The sequence below is a fragment of the Neodiprion lecontei genome, chromosome 4 (genome assembly GCF_021901455.1).
Source record: "Neodiprion lecontei isolate iyNeoLeco1 chromosome 4, iyNeoLeco1.1, whole genome shotgun sequence".
Classification (NCBI taxonomy): Eukaryota; Metazoa; Arthropoda; class Insecta; order Hymenoptera; family Diprionidae; genus Neodiprion; species Neodiprion lecontei.
The window spans coordinates 14,517,295-14,532,744 of record NC_060263.1 but is presented as its reverse complement, the minus strand read 5'-3'; the positions used below and the strand labels follow the sequence as shown (position 1 = coordinate 14,532,744).

Genomic DNA, 15,450 nt, shown 5'->3' with positions numbered 1-15,450 from the left:
AGTAAAGCTCGTAATAATCCGTCATTATCCTACACGCATCGTTATCTACACCTTTGAAATTCCCTCGCATCTTTACTACCAAAACGCCGTTCGATTCTTAATGTCCCAAGCCCACGTGCCGCTGCATTGAACTCCGTGAGTGTAGCTCGGTATAAATCTCTCCACCGAATAATAATATTCCGTATTAGTAAGCGCATTGAGCATCAAGCAATCATATTAAAAGAATCGACGCGCCCTCGCATACCGAATCTTGACGTGATGCGTGGCTTGCCTACGTCTCGCAATATCCTCTGAGAATCGCGTTGGGGTCTTCACTACGTACATACTACGTAAATTCATACACCTCTCGAAAGGAGGGTGGACGCGTAGACGCGAAAAATCGTCAAGGATAAAATACCAAAGGGTGGGTATTCGGCAACAGTGTATAGATAGAGCGGAGGTAAAAACTTGGAAGGGTAGGAATTAGTAGAACGACTTGACACGACAGTGACAGTTTCAAAAATCAAAATTTCGAACGGTTCATCTTTCGTTACTTTATTTTCGCACGTTTGAAATTTCGATATGTTCGTTCGATTATTCGAAATATTGACCCTTCCAAGTTTTGACCCCCACCCGGTAGGTACAGGGAATCCGCATCGTTGAAGCGGGACTTTTCCGTGTCTTTGAAAATTCATTGCGCAGGTAGGCCAAGCGAATGGTTACAATAATTTAAATGATTTTACCCCGCTTTCCTGTCCAGTGCAGCAGTACTGTTTCCAATAATTCGCCGACGAGTTTGTCGATACGCTGCAACCCGCGCCGCCGGTGATGATCGGCGATACCGAATTGCACAGCTGGGTCATCGGAGACGTGACGACGACACCGTCGTGATTCGTCCGGCGTACGAGGGTCGCGTGATCGTTGCAGTTACTGTAAGGAACGTTCCCTCCAGAACTTTGCGGACAACCGTGGAGAGTTCGATGATTGTGGTTCTCGATACTTTGGTAATGTATTTTGTTATCGCACCGCGAAGCGGCAGCTCGATCCACACGGACAGTCGTCGGAATGTCGTCATCTGCGTTGTTGACGCGAAATTGGTAAAAGTCACGGGCAAGTTTACCCTCGTCATCTCCAGGGCCACGGAAGTCACCGAGTGCAAGCTTAAAGCTTCGCTGGTGGTTGATCATTTCGAACCCTGGATGTACCTTTGCATCAGTTGCACAACCCTCCTCAACACCGCGATAGCTGCGATCCATAATCGATTCTCATCTCACCCCCGACTCTCGTTTCGATCACACTTCATGCATATCGTACACTCGGAACGATTTTTTTTTGCCAAAACTTATACGTGTCCATGCAACGCTACTGTTTCGACTTGGCAGTGGTAGACACTTGACTCCTCCGGGATGACGGCGTAGGCAGAGCGGGTTATTTTTAATATTATCTTGAACACCTAGTCGACGAGTCGTTACCTCGTTACACGCGTAGAAATTTCTCGCGGGGAAAATGGTATCGCGCACCTCAAAACGCCGAACTGCCGGTAAGATTGATAGTGAAACCGTGAATCCCCAACGAGTATCGGTGACTCGAAGTTCGGATTCGATAGAAATGTGAACGGGGTGGTGGACCTGCGGCGCAACGCGGTGAAATAAAACAGTTGGTTAGCCAGCTATCTAGCTTGTGGTGCTAAGCTGACTGGTTGGTTGGTGACTCTGGATCGGAGAGACCGAACGAAGCCGGACCGAAGTCCCCACCAACCAACTTGCGTCGCGGGAGAGAGAGAGCCAGAGAGAGAGAGAGAGAGAGACCAAACCCGCGACACGAGTAGGACGTATGCATCGTGTATGTACCGCATGCCAGCCAACCAACTCGCGGGAGATGTGTAAGTCAGAGGTGTATCTCATCCTCGAGAGAGTCGCCGTCGTCGTCGTCTTTGACTTTGACACGAGACAGTAAGGTACGGACAGCACCGACAGAGGATCGGAATAAAATGTCCGTCAAAGTAGCGAAGTATCGTCCCCGTTGAGCCACCGTCATTCGACGATCGTCACGTTCCTTTGGAGATTACGTCACTCGAGGCGTTGAATGTCTCCCGTCTCATCTCCCGAGGAAGCTTCGTCAGCCGGTCAAGCGTCGAAGACGGCAAATCGACGAAAATGTATGTCAGGTAATCAGAGCGACGGACCGCGGTCGTCTTACACGGTAAACGGTAGGTAAGCAAATATTAGCGATTGTAGGATTATGAGGATGATGCAGAGGCCGATTACGGAATTGTGCCAATTCCAGATCCTCCTAGCCGCGACTTTAGGGACGAATTCACGCACAGCTGACTGTGTCCCTTCATGGCGTACGAAGGCTCCGTTCCTATGCTCGACGAGCATCTGCTACCTGTTGCTTCTTCCCGCGGGCAGTTTTTCCTCGGATTCGCTGCCGCCGCTGCCGGGCTTCGGAACCCCAGCAGGCAGCTTACCAGCAGTGGCTACGCGACTACTTATACTTTACTCAGCTAGCTATTAATCTACTCAGCTCAGGCTGTTTACCCGGCACGTTAGAGTTGGTCGGTTAGTAACTGCGCCTGCAGTGTTTATACAGAAGTCTGCTTGCACAGGTACGAGTTATTAGTTAAACAACGATTCGACGTCAGCGACTATTAAAGTAGTCTCACGTCTTCCGCCCAGGATATTTACCCTACTGCTGAACAATTTTAATTCTTTATTTGTCTATTTACACGTTTATCTTTTCACTGACATACGATACTTATTTGGCATTGTACAAAAATGAGCAAACAATTCCGGATAGTTTGAGAACTTTTCAAGAATATTATAACAGATATATATATATACATACACACGCACATATATTCAAGTTAACGTGGAACATCTTCGGTATTCTGTTATGCCTCTTACAATATACCGCATCGTCGTAATTAATTTATCGAACAACCCGAGCGATCAATCAAAATGACTAATAAATTAATCGATGAATCGTGTGCAGCAGGGACAGCAGCTCAAATCCGAACCGCAACCTGAGTTCAGAAGACTACCTTGATAATGGGTAAGCAGAACACGTATCGACGTAATGATACATACCGGGACTTGCCTGGCTGGCAATCAGTTCTACGCGCGTTGAGTATTAAAAAGTCATGCTCGTCCAACGAGCCGATGCGCTCGTTTCTCTGTTAGCTGCTTAAGTGACGTTTTTATTATCTTCTTTTTTTCATTATAATTGTATCTAACACACGATACCGACCGAGAATTTTCAAAAAAAATAAATAAATAAATAAAGAAAAAACCAACCTTCATAAGTTACAGTCTATTTCTTACCTACTTCTCGTTTCTACTCTGCAAAGTCAGCTCGAATGAATGAGAAATAGAAGAAAGACATGGAATATGCTTAGGGAATAGACGTCATCTGCACTGTCGTAATCATTGATCTTTACCAGCTCAATGCACGCTCGATGGGCAGAGAGAGAGAGAGAGAGAGAGAGTGCGAGTGACAGTGAGAGAGATAGAGGCAGATATATATATATATATATATATATAGGACTGCAGACCGCATTCGCGAGTCAAGGTAGTACGCGACGTGGTTTGTCAGGTATCGAGGAGGGAACTGAGAGTGAATGCGCGGTGGTATCTTACTATACCTACCTATATACCCAGCTAGACTGCTTGACGCCGAGGGAACAACGACGCCGACGTGCCGCGCCGCGTCGAGTAGAGGATGAACGTCTTTCAGGAGGCACGGCTGCCTGCCTACGCAACACGGCACGGCACAATCTCTGCATATCGCCGTAAGTGCACGCACACTTTTACCTGTCTTCTCACTCTACGTCGAAATTCTTAAACGTATCGGCTTGTTTTACTAGTACGCGTGAGCCATACACTCCGCGGGAATAAAAAATCACTTTATACGGTGGATGGGTAGATTTGCGATTTTCACGATGAGATCCTCTTCAAACACAGATCGTCGAAAATTTATATTTATATCGTATTACGCAAATAAGTGCGCTATACGTAGTTTCGATAATTAGAAACGTATTTTTGGCTTTTGGCGCTGAACCTGCGCGATCCCGCGGTCAAACTGTATACATTCTGAAAAAGAAAAAAGTAAAATGGAAAGAAAAAAACCCCGGAAGATATAAATATACAGGAAGAAGTTCGACGACCCAACAAAATTTCCAAGCAATGGTATTTAACGAGATCTTTTTATTACGCGACAATCACCGCTACACATACCTACGTATACGATATAAGGGAGGAAAAATGAAGAGTAAATCGCAGACTGTATTGTACAAGAATGGATTGTGTCAGGTTAGGTATACGTGCCAATCGATACCAAAGTAAGAGGTATACGTATAGGTATTAAGTACGAAGCTGGTGGTCTGCGGTAGCAGGCCAAGAGTAAAGGATCGACAAGACAGGAGAGAGGAGAGGCGAGGAGAGGAGGGAGACGAATTTTTCTCACCAGTTTATAAAATGAAAGGGAGTTGACCTCTGTAGCGATTCGCGCTGCTCGCTGCTGCAACGGTCGGTTACAATATACGTATACAGTATACACTCTGCATTACACGCGTATCCTGCAACACTTACACATGCGTCGTGTTAATATACGTACTTGAATATAGAGAATAAATGCACACTCGCCTCCCGCACGCGCGCAGATCTTGCTGCAAGGAAATAATAACCGGACGGCTGCGCGGCGGTCGCGACTATAATACAAAATTAATATAGTACACGTACATGTATTATACACACATAGTGCGAGAGACTCTGCTATAGTTATATCGTAAAACCAACTATATTGCAAAACCTAAGATTAATGGTCTCACCGCGATAAGTTTCGACCACGATTTTCATCCTGCAACGTTTGTTAGCAGCAGTCTAAATCCGCTATTACTGGTACTATTCTACAGCAGGAATTGTTTTATGACTGGGATTGGTTTATGATCAGTCTTACTTATCCTAACGCTCAAAAAGGAAAACTAAACACCTGCATATTCAAATAAATTTGTATTCTGTAAGGTAAAAGCGTTGAAGGTGAGAATCCTTCCGTGTTACACGGAAGGCTAAATCAATTACTACTCTCATCGGGAATGAGAAGAAAAACCTAGGTACGTAGAGCGTACAGCCTGGAAGCAGGTTCGGGGTAGGTAGGTAGGTAGGTAGTTAGGTATGATAGGTATAGGTATAGGGTGCCGGTAGGGAGAGAGAGTTTTGGTATATAGAGAGGAGATTGGGGTTGGAGTCGTTACACGGGAGTAGGATGAAGGAGGGTTGTAGCCAACTTGGACACATTAAAAATTTAATAACTCGCTTCGCTTGGTCGCTCGGTCGGGTAAAGTAAAGCTAAAGAGCGATAGAGTCGAGTTAACTATACATACCTACAAAAGAGAGAGAGAGAGAGAGAGAGAGAGAGAGAGAGAAAGAGATAATCTCTGTCAAATCCGCGACAGAGATTCTCATTCGAAAATTCCAAACAGACTAAATTACATCGTTTTTTAATACAACTATTACTATAAAGGAAGGAAACCCACCCGCAGCGTTACTTACGTCTACCCAATCGGATTTTTACAGATAAGACCGTGAGGTTTTGGATCAGTTAAAACGTGAATCGAGAAATCGGCGTATCTGGCTATACTCGGCGGTTTATCAGCAACGTCGTATCTTTCGTTCCCGCGAATGCCGCGGCGTGCAAGCTGGATTTTGTAGGACCGAGGATAATAACCGGCGACGGGTCGATGAAGTAGATATGCCGGTGGATTGGACGATATGCACAACCTGCGTTCGTGTATGAAATTTTATTTGCTCGCAGAGAGCCACTGAATTGTGTGTCATTATTCATTAACTTACGAGGCGGCTATTCCGCCGCCTTCGCTTCCACCACCCGCTAAGAAAATTATAATTTATAACGGGAGAGGCGAGGGAAGAACGAGGGAACAGCGAGGTTATACCGTAAGGTATGATACATATGTAACAACTACACGCGTACAGATGCATATATCAAGCCAGGGTTTAAAGTCAAGACGTCGCGTAATATTTACAACATTTTACCCCCCGAACACCGGAATCAACATCATCGTCGTGTGCATATCGCACTGCGTGTTTACAATGCGTAACGCGTCGCGTTCAAGTGCAATTATGGTCAATTTTTCAGTTTCACGCAGATATAACACGTACACTTGGGGACAATGAATCTGAGGCGGCTAATTTTTTACCCTAGGCAGTTATGTTGGCAACACAGTGAAACTTACAGCGTCATAGTCGGCTCAATCTCAGTAACATAACATAACCCATGATCATCAAATCTAATCTTTGAATACCGCGGGGATAATGACTTGATGGATTGACACGTCATTTTCGACGATTCGACGGTCATGGGTTGTGTTATGTTTATTGAGATAGAGTTGGTTTCGAGTTCGGCCGACTGTGGCGCTGTAGGTTTCTCTGTGTTGCCAACATAACTGTCTAGTGTAAAAAATTAGCCGTCTCAGATTCATTTTCCCCAAGTGTACATTATATATGATACAATTACAGAATAAGAAAAACGTCACATCTCTGGCTGTTCACACGCAAAGAGCCGAGAGGAGGCGGACAAAATATATCTGAATATCTGCTTTGTCGATTAACTCCCGTCCCCAACGACACTTTCACGTTCGAGTATTTGAATTTACAAGTATTCCATACCTACACACGCAGGGCAGATAAATATACGATTATTTTGACTAAGCACGCAGCTTGCGGGAGGCCGAATGACATACATATCGTATATGCGTGTTATACCTATATGTATTGTACATACAACCGGCGTATCCCGGTTCTTTGTTTGCTTTCATAACCAACTAATCGAGGAGTGTATAATAACAAATTGAGGACGAAACATTTTTCTTTGTAGCGAATAAAGCGTATTAATTTCGCATTTTACTTAGTCTAGAATGAGGATGAAGTTAGTAACGATACTGTTAACAATACATATTTAAAAGAAACCGTTACTTCGCACCTCTAGGATCATCTGAAATTTGATGAAACATGTTAAACAAAACATGCCCATATTTTTAAAAGCTAACCCTTTCAAAGTCATTCGGATATTGCACGGTAACGATTTTTTCCGTGATGATGTTTCGTTATGACAACGTTACTAACTTCAGCCAGAAGAGTAAAAAAAAAACTAAGTAAAAAATCGGCGGAAACCAACGGCAGTGTAGCCAACTTCGTAAAAATGTTACCAGACATGGTAGGCAGAGTGACCGATGCGTAGTGAATCGTGGCAGGCGATGTGGGTCAACCGTTATTTAATAAGCGAGGTTATGGTTGGTCATTTGTCAACCGGTCGATTCTAGGGAATTTTGTTCTCGTCAGTGAAGGTTTGCTTCAGGTTGCGAGCATGGATTTCAGTCAATCAAAATCAAGCAAGCCAAATCGCGCACGCTTGAAGCAGGTGGTCCGTTCAAAAGAACTTCTCGGTAGGTACGCAATATATGATAAAATTTTCGACATGACCGATACCTGCAGCAGGTATTGTAACTGACGGATATACGCGATCGCCTCCTACGATTGTATATTATAATAATAAGCGCGTCACTGGTTATTTTTTTTCCTTTCGCACTTCAGACCAAAGATATGACAGATAGCTAATCGTTACGTGCAACCACGTACGATGTGTTACATTGTATTATATTGTATACGATCTAATCTTTGATACAGACTTTGTAGGATAATAATACATGGATTATATGTATATAAGATAAAAAGGAAAAAAAAATTCTGCAAGCGAATAAGATTTTTCGAAAGATTGTTATTCTTTATGTATACGAGTACAGTAGGTATATTAGGGTGGGTCAAATAAAATGATTATTTTTTTTCCCTCGTTATAATGAAAAATTGATTGTATGGCATCTCAAAAACACCCTCCGCAAGTATTAGCCCTTCATATTTAAATTAAGAGGTCCCTCGTCGCAGATATGTATTTCCCATTTAAATAACATGGGAGAATTTTTTTTTTTTACTTTGTAATTTTATGAGGCTTTAACCGTCGAGGTTAGGAGAGTCGTTTTTGTACATTTCTGTAGAACTTTTGATGCTCTACAAAAAAGCTCTCTTGTATCTAATCGATAAAAGTAACCGTTCAAAAAATAATCGCTGTTAAAGCTTTGATTTAAATCGATTTCAATACTTTTGAAATTATTACGCTAAGAAATGTAATTGATTTTAAAGTTCGTCATCGTATTTATTTGAAAACAATTAGTAACATATATTTATTCTTATTGGTAACTAAAATTCAAAAAAATTTGGAATTTATGTACTAAAAACATGGTAAGTCGAATCCAAAGCTAATTATTACCGATTATCTTTTGAACGGTTACTTTTATCGATTAGACACAACAGAGCTTTTTTGTAGAGCATCAAAAGTTCTACAGAAATGTACTAAAAAGACTCTCCTAACCTCGGCGGTTAAAGCCTCATAAAATTCCAAAGTAAAAAAAAAAAACTCTCCCATGTTATTTAAATGGGAAATACATATCTGCTATGAGGGACCTTTTAATTTAAATATGAAGGGCTAATACTTGCAGAGGGTTTTTTTGAGATGCCATACAATCAATTTTTCATGATATCGAGGGAAAAAAAATAGTCATTTTATTTGACCCACCCTAAGGTATATATGTCGTATGATTACGTATAATAAGCATGTACGATAAGCGGGTGACCGAAAAAATTATGATGATCATTTAGTTGTCGCTCTTTGATCGTTACTTTGTTGCCAAGGGCCAGAAACGAATATCATACATACGTCCGTATCAATGAATTGATTATCTATTTCGTTTGATCTAGGCTCCATATTTCTCGCGTTATCAGCACCCGAGCTCTACACGTGATCACAGCCATAAAGTAAATTCATCAATGTGTGCTACGATAGAAGTATTGGTATAAGCGAATCGTAAGCTAGAGTTAGGTCACACTTTTTTATACGTACCTACTCTCCATCCGAATAAACTCCAACATCTCGCAGAAATAAGATGAATTAATGGAAATGGTATCGACTTCAGAAGAAAAGACACGATAAGGACACAAAAGAATTAGAGAAATAATTAATGGATTTTATGATATATACAGGTATACGTATATATTAAATAAGTATAATACTATGTATAAGTACAACTTGTATGTATAATATACAGCAACACAAAGCGAGCGTGTTCTGAAAGAATTTGAATTATCTGATCGACGGTGGATAAAATTATTTGCTTATAGGTATATATATATATACATTATACGTATATACACAAGGTATTCGGCGGAAACGGGATTATAAGATAGAGATCTACCCTCCTCCGATGGGAATTCACACCGCGCAAAGCATATATCTACGGCTGGCTCCTGAACCACCGTCGTGCACATACGTATGTGTGTACGTAGAACGACCGTAGACATAATTCCACATATTAGACAACGTTGCACGTGATGCATTAAATGTGATATTACAATGTCAATTAGCATGCGCAGCGACACCCCCGTCAATAACAACCATTACGTGCATACACATTGATATTGCGAGTGACATGCCTACGTCGTAGGCATGGTATGGAACATTGTTCGTGTGCGCGTGTGTGGTTTTACACGCCGAAGCGTGTTCAACTTACACCCCGCAAAATGAGAATAGAAAAAAACTACCTTTTATACTCGCGGATCTGGAATATAATTCCTAAGGTTCCGAAGAGAGTGGAATTTCAAAAAGTGGCTTGAAGGATCCGAGCGATTTTCGGATAAGTCAGATTATTCGTATTGGTGGTCTTGATGCGTCGGGCAACGTGGTTTTAGAGTATTCGTGCAGGACATACAAAGTTATAAGATATACCAAGAGTTTTTTTTAAAAGGACATGCTCGCTACTACGCGTGCGATTCAATCTGCACAATTTCGATTGGCTGACATCCGTGCTCGCAGCCTGAAGCAAACCTGCAAACCTTCGCTAACAAGAACAAATTCCCTAGAATCGACTGGTTGACGAGTGGCAGTCAACCATCATAACCTCTCGCCTATCAAGAATGGCCGGTTAAACAGGGCGTAACCGCAATCCATTACATATCGATCACTCCGCCTATCATGCTAGTAACAATTTTACGAAGTTGGCTACGCCTATATAGACCAGACGAGATGCAATTGTCAAGCAGATCCTTTCAAGAAAATCTCTCGGTATATAACCTACAACAACAATATTAACACTAACCGTGCGTATGTGTGAAGATTTGATTTCGAAGAAAAGTATATTAGGAAAGACTTGACGGTGGAACCCCCTACAGAGCGGGAAAGGCTCAGACCAGAGAGAAGTTTCGCCTGATAAGGCTGATGCACAACATTCACCGTACGAGAGGAGTAGAAGAGAGGAAGAGAGAGAGAGAGAGAGAGAGAGAGGGGGGGGGGGGGGTCAAAGAGAGGACGTGTATCAAGCAAGGGTGTGCGGTATGGTGGAATAGGGATAGGGGGTGGTAGGGGGTTGGAGTAACTGGTAACACGTCCGTTGTTCTATGATTTGTAGTCTAGCCAACGGTGTGTTGTTGTATCGCACCCCTTTACAGCCCTACAGCAATTTCGGCCTTCCCGCCGCCTTGCCGCTTATGCTGTAAGTAATTTCATATATATATACATATCTATATCATACGCATTTTGGATATAACCCGGACCTAATCTAGTTGGCTGTTGGCTGTACCAAAGCTACCGTATAACGCCGCCACTGCAGCCCCTCTGCACCAACTTGGTTTATTAATCATGTGTAATTGTGCGTGTACGTTATACGATATTCTTATAATGTATGTATATGTATATTATACTTGCAAACGTGTTATGCATACATGATAGGTAATAAGATAAGAAATCGATATTAACAATCGATAAATATATGCATGCATACACGTTGTAAAAAAAAATGGATATACCTGTAGCTCACATTCGAACCTAGACGTGTGGTACATGTTACGCGTGTGTACATACGTATTATGTGTATTTACGAACGCGTAAGAATTCAGTGACGTGAAATTTATTAGTCAGTATAGCTACATGTATAACTGCCAGAGATGCGTGTACGAGGAAGATAAATATCTCACACATGGCCAAGCCGCCATTTTGGCAATGGTTTGCCCCCTTCCTCTCTGACTTCATATTCTGCCTAACGCCTGTTTCTCTTCCTCCTCCAACCGTTATTCTTCGGCAAAGCCTTAATCCGCATACAGATTTCACGGTATGTTAAGTATATCGTTGTACCTTGTTTTATTAATTTACCGAGAGGTCGTCTTGAAAGGACTCGCTGGTAACGCGCGCGATTCAACTTGCTTAATTTTGATTGGCTGACATCCATTCTCGCAACGTGGGGCAAATATTTGCCAAGAATAAAAAATTCTCTAGAATCGACTGGTTGACAAGTGACAATCAAACATAACCTCTCGCGTATTAGATATGGCTGGGTCACTACTAAAAATGGCATCCACTCCGCATCGGTCACTCTGCTTACAGTGCTAGTAATAATATTTTCCGAAGTTGGCTCGTAAGTTAGACGCGTTGCAATTTTCAAGCAGGTCCTGTCAATAGAACCGCTCTGTACGGTGTATAATGACGACTACGGCTGTGCGATATTTCAGTATACCGAAACTTTTTTTGATAATTTTGTTTCAAAATATTTCGGTAACAAAATTGGCTTTCAATACTGACACCGAAATACCGATATCGTTGTATGTACCGAAAGTTTGAACTACCGATACCAAAATACCGAAATACAGACATACTGAAACTGTAAGTCTCAAAATGTCAAAAAACCGAATACTTCATGCTTTCACGTTATTTCCTTTGCGTTGCCTACTGGGAATAATCTTGGTGTAACGTCGTATTTTCACATAACGCTACCGTCTTCTCAGATCGTGGTAGCTGGTGTATTTGCCTGAAGTTGACCGCGGACGAGTTTGCGTTCTACACATTCAAATAATTTCTGCAATTATAGGAGAAATAGTTTCTAATTTTATACGCTCTCCGATTTTCAGTATTTCGGTATTTCATATTTACTTCAATATTTTATCGGTATTTCGGCATCCTATTGGTAATTTCGTATATTTTATCGGCAATTCAGTATTTTGATATTTACCGACAGAAAAATATTTCAACAATATAGAAAATTGATATCAAATATTCGATATCGCACAGCCTTAATGAAGACGCGGCTCGAGTGTCTTTTCTCAATTATTCTGGATCGATCCATTATGATGAAACAAAAGATGTTAAAGGGCCGACAATTCGGTTCATTATAAATTATACGAGTTGTCCTGTAGCTGAATTTCACTCTAGACCAAATTCAAGGTTCAACAAAAAAAATCTTACCGAGGTAGGCGCAAAACGCGAAACAAGTCCGTTTGAGGGAGAGAAATCGATTTTGTCCGAACTTACCTGTAACATATAAAGGAAAAGCGGATCTGTCAATATGAGAGTGTACGAGATAAATTGGGATATCTGGATAGATCGATCGATCTTCGTTATACATGACAGGTTCGTAGTCGAATCAATAAAAATTTAATTCAATTATACGCGATTTAATTTACGAAGATACGAAGTTTACTGCAGCCGTAAACATGTCAGTAAATGAAAAGACGAAATTTCCAAACAAGAATCGGGGATGGGACGGGGGGGGGGGGGGGGGTTATATTTTTCCTATACATGTACAAGGCACCTCAGCTGACGGAATATTATATACAATCGAATGATATAGTATCACCTTATTTAACACGCACACATGTATGAGTTGCGTTGGATGCCGTTACACGTCGATATTCATCTTGTAATAATAGATTATCTGAAAATGTCAAATAGGATAATAATATAAAGTGACGAAAAAGAGGATAAAAAGGATAAGGCAAATTCCAATGTGTTATACGTTTATTGAAAATGTATAAAATAATAAACGAGAAAGAAATTAGAAACCAAGCATAAATTGATCGTCTACGTGACCGTGATACAAGAAATTATCGGTTATTACAGGACCTTTGAACGATAACAATATAAGCGACGCGGATAAAGTGAAAGATGAAGGGATCGGCGAAACATAAGAGGCAACGAGAAGGATCTGAACTCGTCAATTTTTTTTACACAAAGAGTCAGGTATTGCAGGATACATGGATATCTGTATACCACGCGGCCCAGTTCCAGATACGGCGATCAGCTGTCAGCCCTCTAATTTAAATACCGCCGCCGTTAACCCGCAAGCACGATTAAACTAGCTCGTTTCTATACACAATATTATACTACGATTGTATCGCGGGATCCGCGCAGTTCTTCGTGTATATGCATAGGGTATAATACGCTAATGCACACATATACGGGCAATGGGTTAATAATCTAGCTGGACAGTGGCCGTATAACATATATATATATATATATATATTCTTACATATCGCAACTATATCTTTGATTTCTTTTCTTTTGCGAAATAATATGTATATGGCTCGAACGATTTATCACCGTATTGTTACATTATATGTGTCGTATAGCGTATAACTTTGCGCGGTATATTGACGTATGTATCTCGCACGACATATGGTTCATTTTATACTCAGTTCTGCGTAATCACTTTGATACAGGTGTATATATATATATATATGTATATATACGCATGTTACATAGTTAGGATGACTAATTGAGGTGCTCGACTCGAATCGGCGATTATTGATAGAAATAACAAAAATTCTGATCATGTAACAAAGACGCACGGTAGCGGTGTATAATATACAGAGACAATACGAAAAAATGGTATATTCGTTGTATACCGCAGGTTAGGAAAAAGAATTTGCTAATACCTATATAAAAATCCCGGGAGTTGGTATCCGCGTTGGTTAAATATTTAAGTACTTATAAGTATAACAGGGTATTCCACTCTTCAGTTTTTTACCCCTCGTGTATTCTCATCCCTCTTTCCTCCCTCGTCGGCAATCGCGTATTTCGAGGTTCCTCGATCGCGAGAAACGGCTTTCGCTTCATCTCCCCAGTGCTTTTATCGCCTCTCCGTCTGCCGAATTGCATTCAATTGCAGAAGTCCCGTGATAAGTAAATTTCTCTGTTTCGTCATTCGAAACATCCCTCCTCTCCTCCTGATGGGTTAGAAAATGTACATTCGAATTGCTAAAGGAGCTTTCGAAGGAAACCCCCACCAGAGGATCAGGATCTTCGGGCATTGGAAAGGGCGAAAGACGGAGAGAAGTAAAGTAAAGAAAATATATTCACTCGATTGGATGTTTTTGATTACATATTATCCGATCGTATTATGCATCGACGGCCGTAATTTTTCGCCGTCATGGTTTATGATACGAATATATACCGATTCGATTTACATGTACCTAAAACGTGCACGTGTCGTTTCTGGAAAACGTGATACGCTAAATGTAGTATATAACTCGGCCTGCTTTTGACCGCGGCAATACGTAACTCGGCGCCGCAGTACAAACGTAACGTTGCGTCGTCTAGGTTGGAACGACGATATATATTCGTTGATGAAATAAATCGATCACTCTGATTACGTCCGACGGAGTCGAATTGCAGAAAAAACGAAATTGGTTGAACGAATGAAAAAGAAAAATTGCGATACCCTGCACCAACAACTCATTCTCGTGTACATGTATATGTACACACGCACACATATATATATATATATATATATATATATATATATTAGGGTGAGCCAAAAAAATCGACTATTTTTTTTTTTCACTTTGAACTCCGAAAACTTGGTTGGTAGAGACCTCAAAAACATTCTCTCCAAGTATGAGCTCCTAATTTCAATAGGAAGGTCCTCCGCCTCGCAGTTTTCTATTTTTTTCCTGTGGTGAGGAAGAAAAATTCATATCTCGGTATCTACTATTTATAAAAAAAAAAAATATGTATCATATTTTCGTAGGAAATTGAATTCTCTACAAAAAAAGGTCTCTTACAATTTTTTTGTATACCTCACTGCACACAAAAAAAACAATGGCGTATTTTCAAGAGGCGAAAAAATATTGATTATTTTCGTTACTGTTGGTTTTTATGATACCGCATACTTTTTTCTTGAAACTTCGTGAAACGAAGGCAGCAATTAAAAATTAGAATCAGCGATTTTGAAAATGCATCAGAGAATTTGTATTAAATTTTTCTATATAATGGAATCAAGTGTAGAAAAGTTTTAGTGCCCCATGAACAGTTCTTGATACAAGGTCAAACAGTCAATAAGGAGTACTTCTTACAAGTTCAACGCCGTTTGCGTGAAGCAATCCGAAAAAAATGCCCAAATTTGTGGCAAAACAATTCATGGCTTTTTACACCACGATAATGCACCTACTGACACTTCATTCCTTGTTCGTGGTTTTTGCTACAACCAACACTGCAACGATGCACCAGCCTCCATGTTCATCGGACATGGCGCCGTGTGACTTTTTTCAGTTCCCAAAAATAAAGAGAACCTTAATATGAGAT

At 41.1% G+C, this 15,450-nt stretch overlaps 1 protein-coding gene and 1 long non-coding RNA gene across 19 annotated transcripts in view; one reads left to right on the top strand and one right to left on the bottom strand.

Annotated features, from left to right (window-relative positions):
- The window catches only part of LOC107220997 (transcription factor 12), an 82,237-nt gene that overhangs the window by 19,609 nt on the left and 47,178 nt on the right, over positions 1-15,450 (bottom strand). For 15 of the 18 annotated variants that reach the window (XR_006903913.1, XM_046737573.1, XM_046737576.1 and 12 more), the window contains exon 1: positions 723-1,409. The exons of the other annotated variants lie outside the window; for them this stretch is intronic. Coding sequence is in view for 14 of the 15 variants with exons in the window: in XM_046737573.1 (XP_046593529.1) it covers positions 723-1,235 (513 nt within the window). In the remaining variant the exon portion in view is untranslated. Of the gene's footprint in view, positions 1-722; positions 1,410-15,450 lie in introns of those variants that run through there. 18 annotated transcript variants of the gene reach the window in all.
- Positions 1,644-3,232, top strand: LOC124294044. Its single transcript, XR_006903937.1, has 3 exons — positions 1,644-2,192; positions 2,266-2,587; positions 2,974-3,232. It is a non-coding gene; the product is annotated as an uncharacterized LOC124294044 (long non-coding RNA).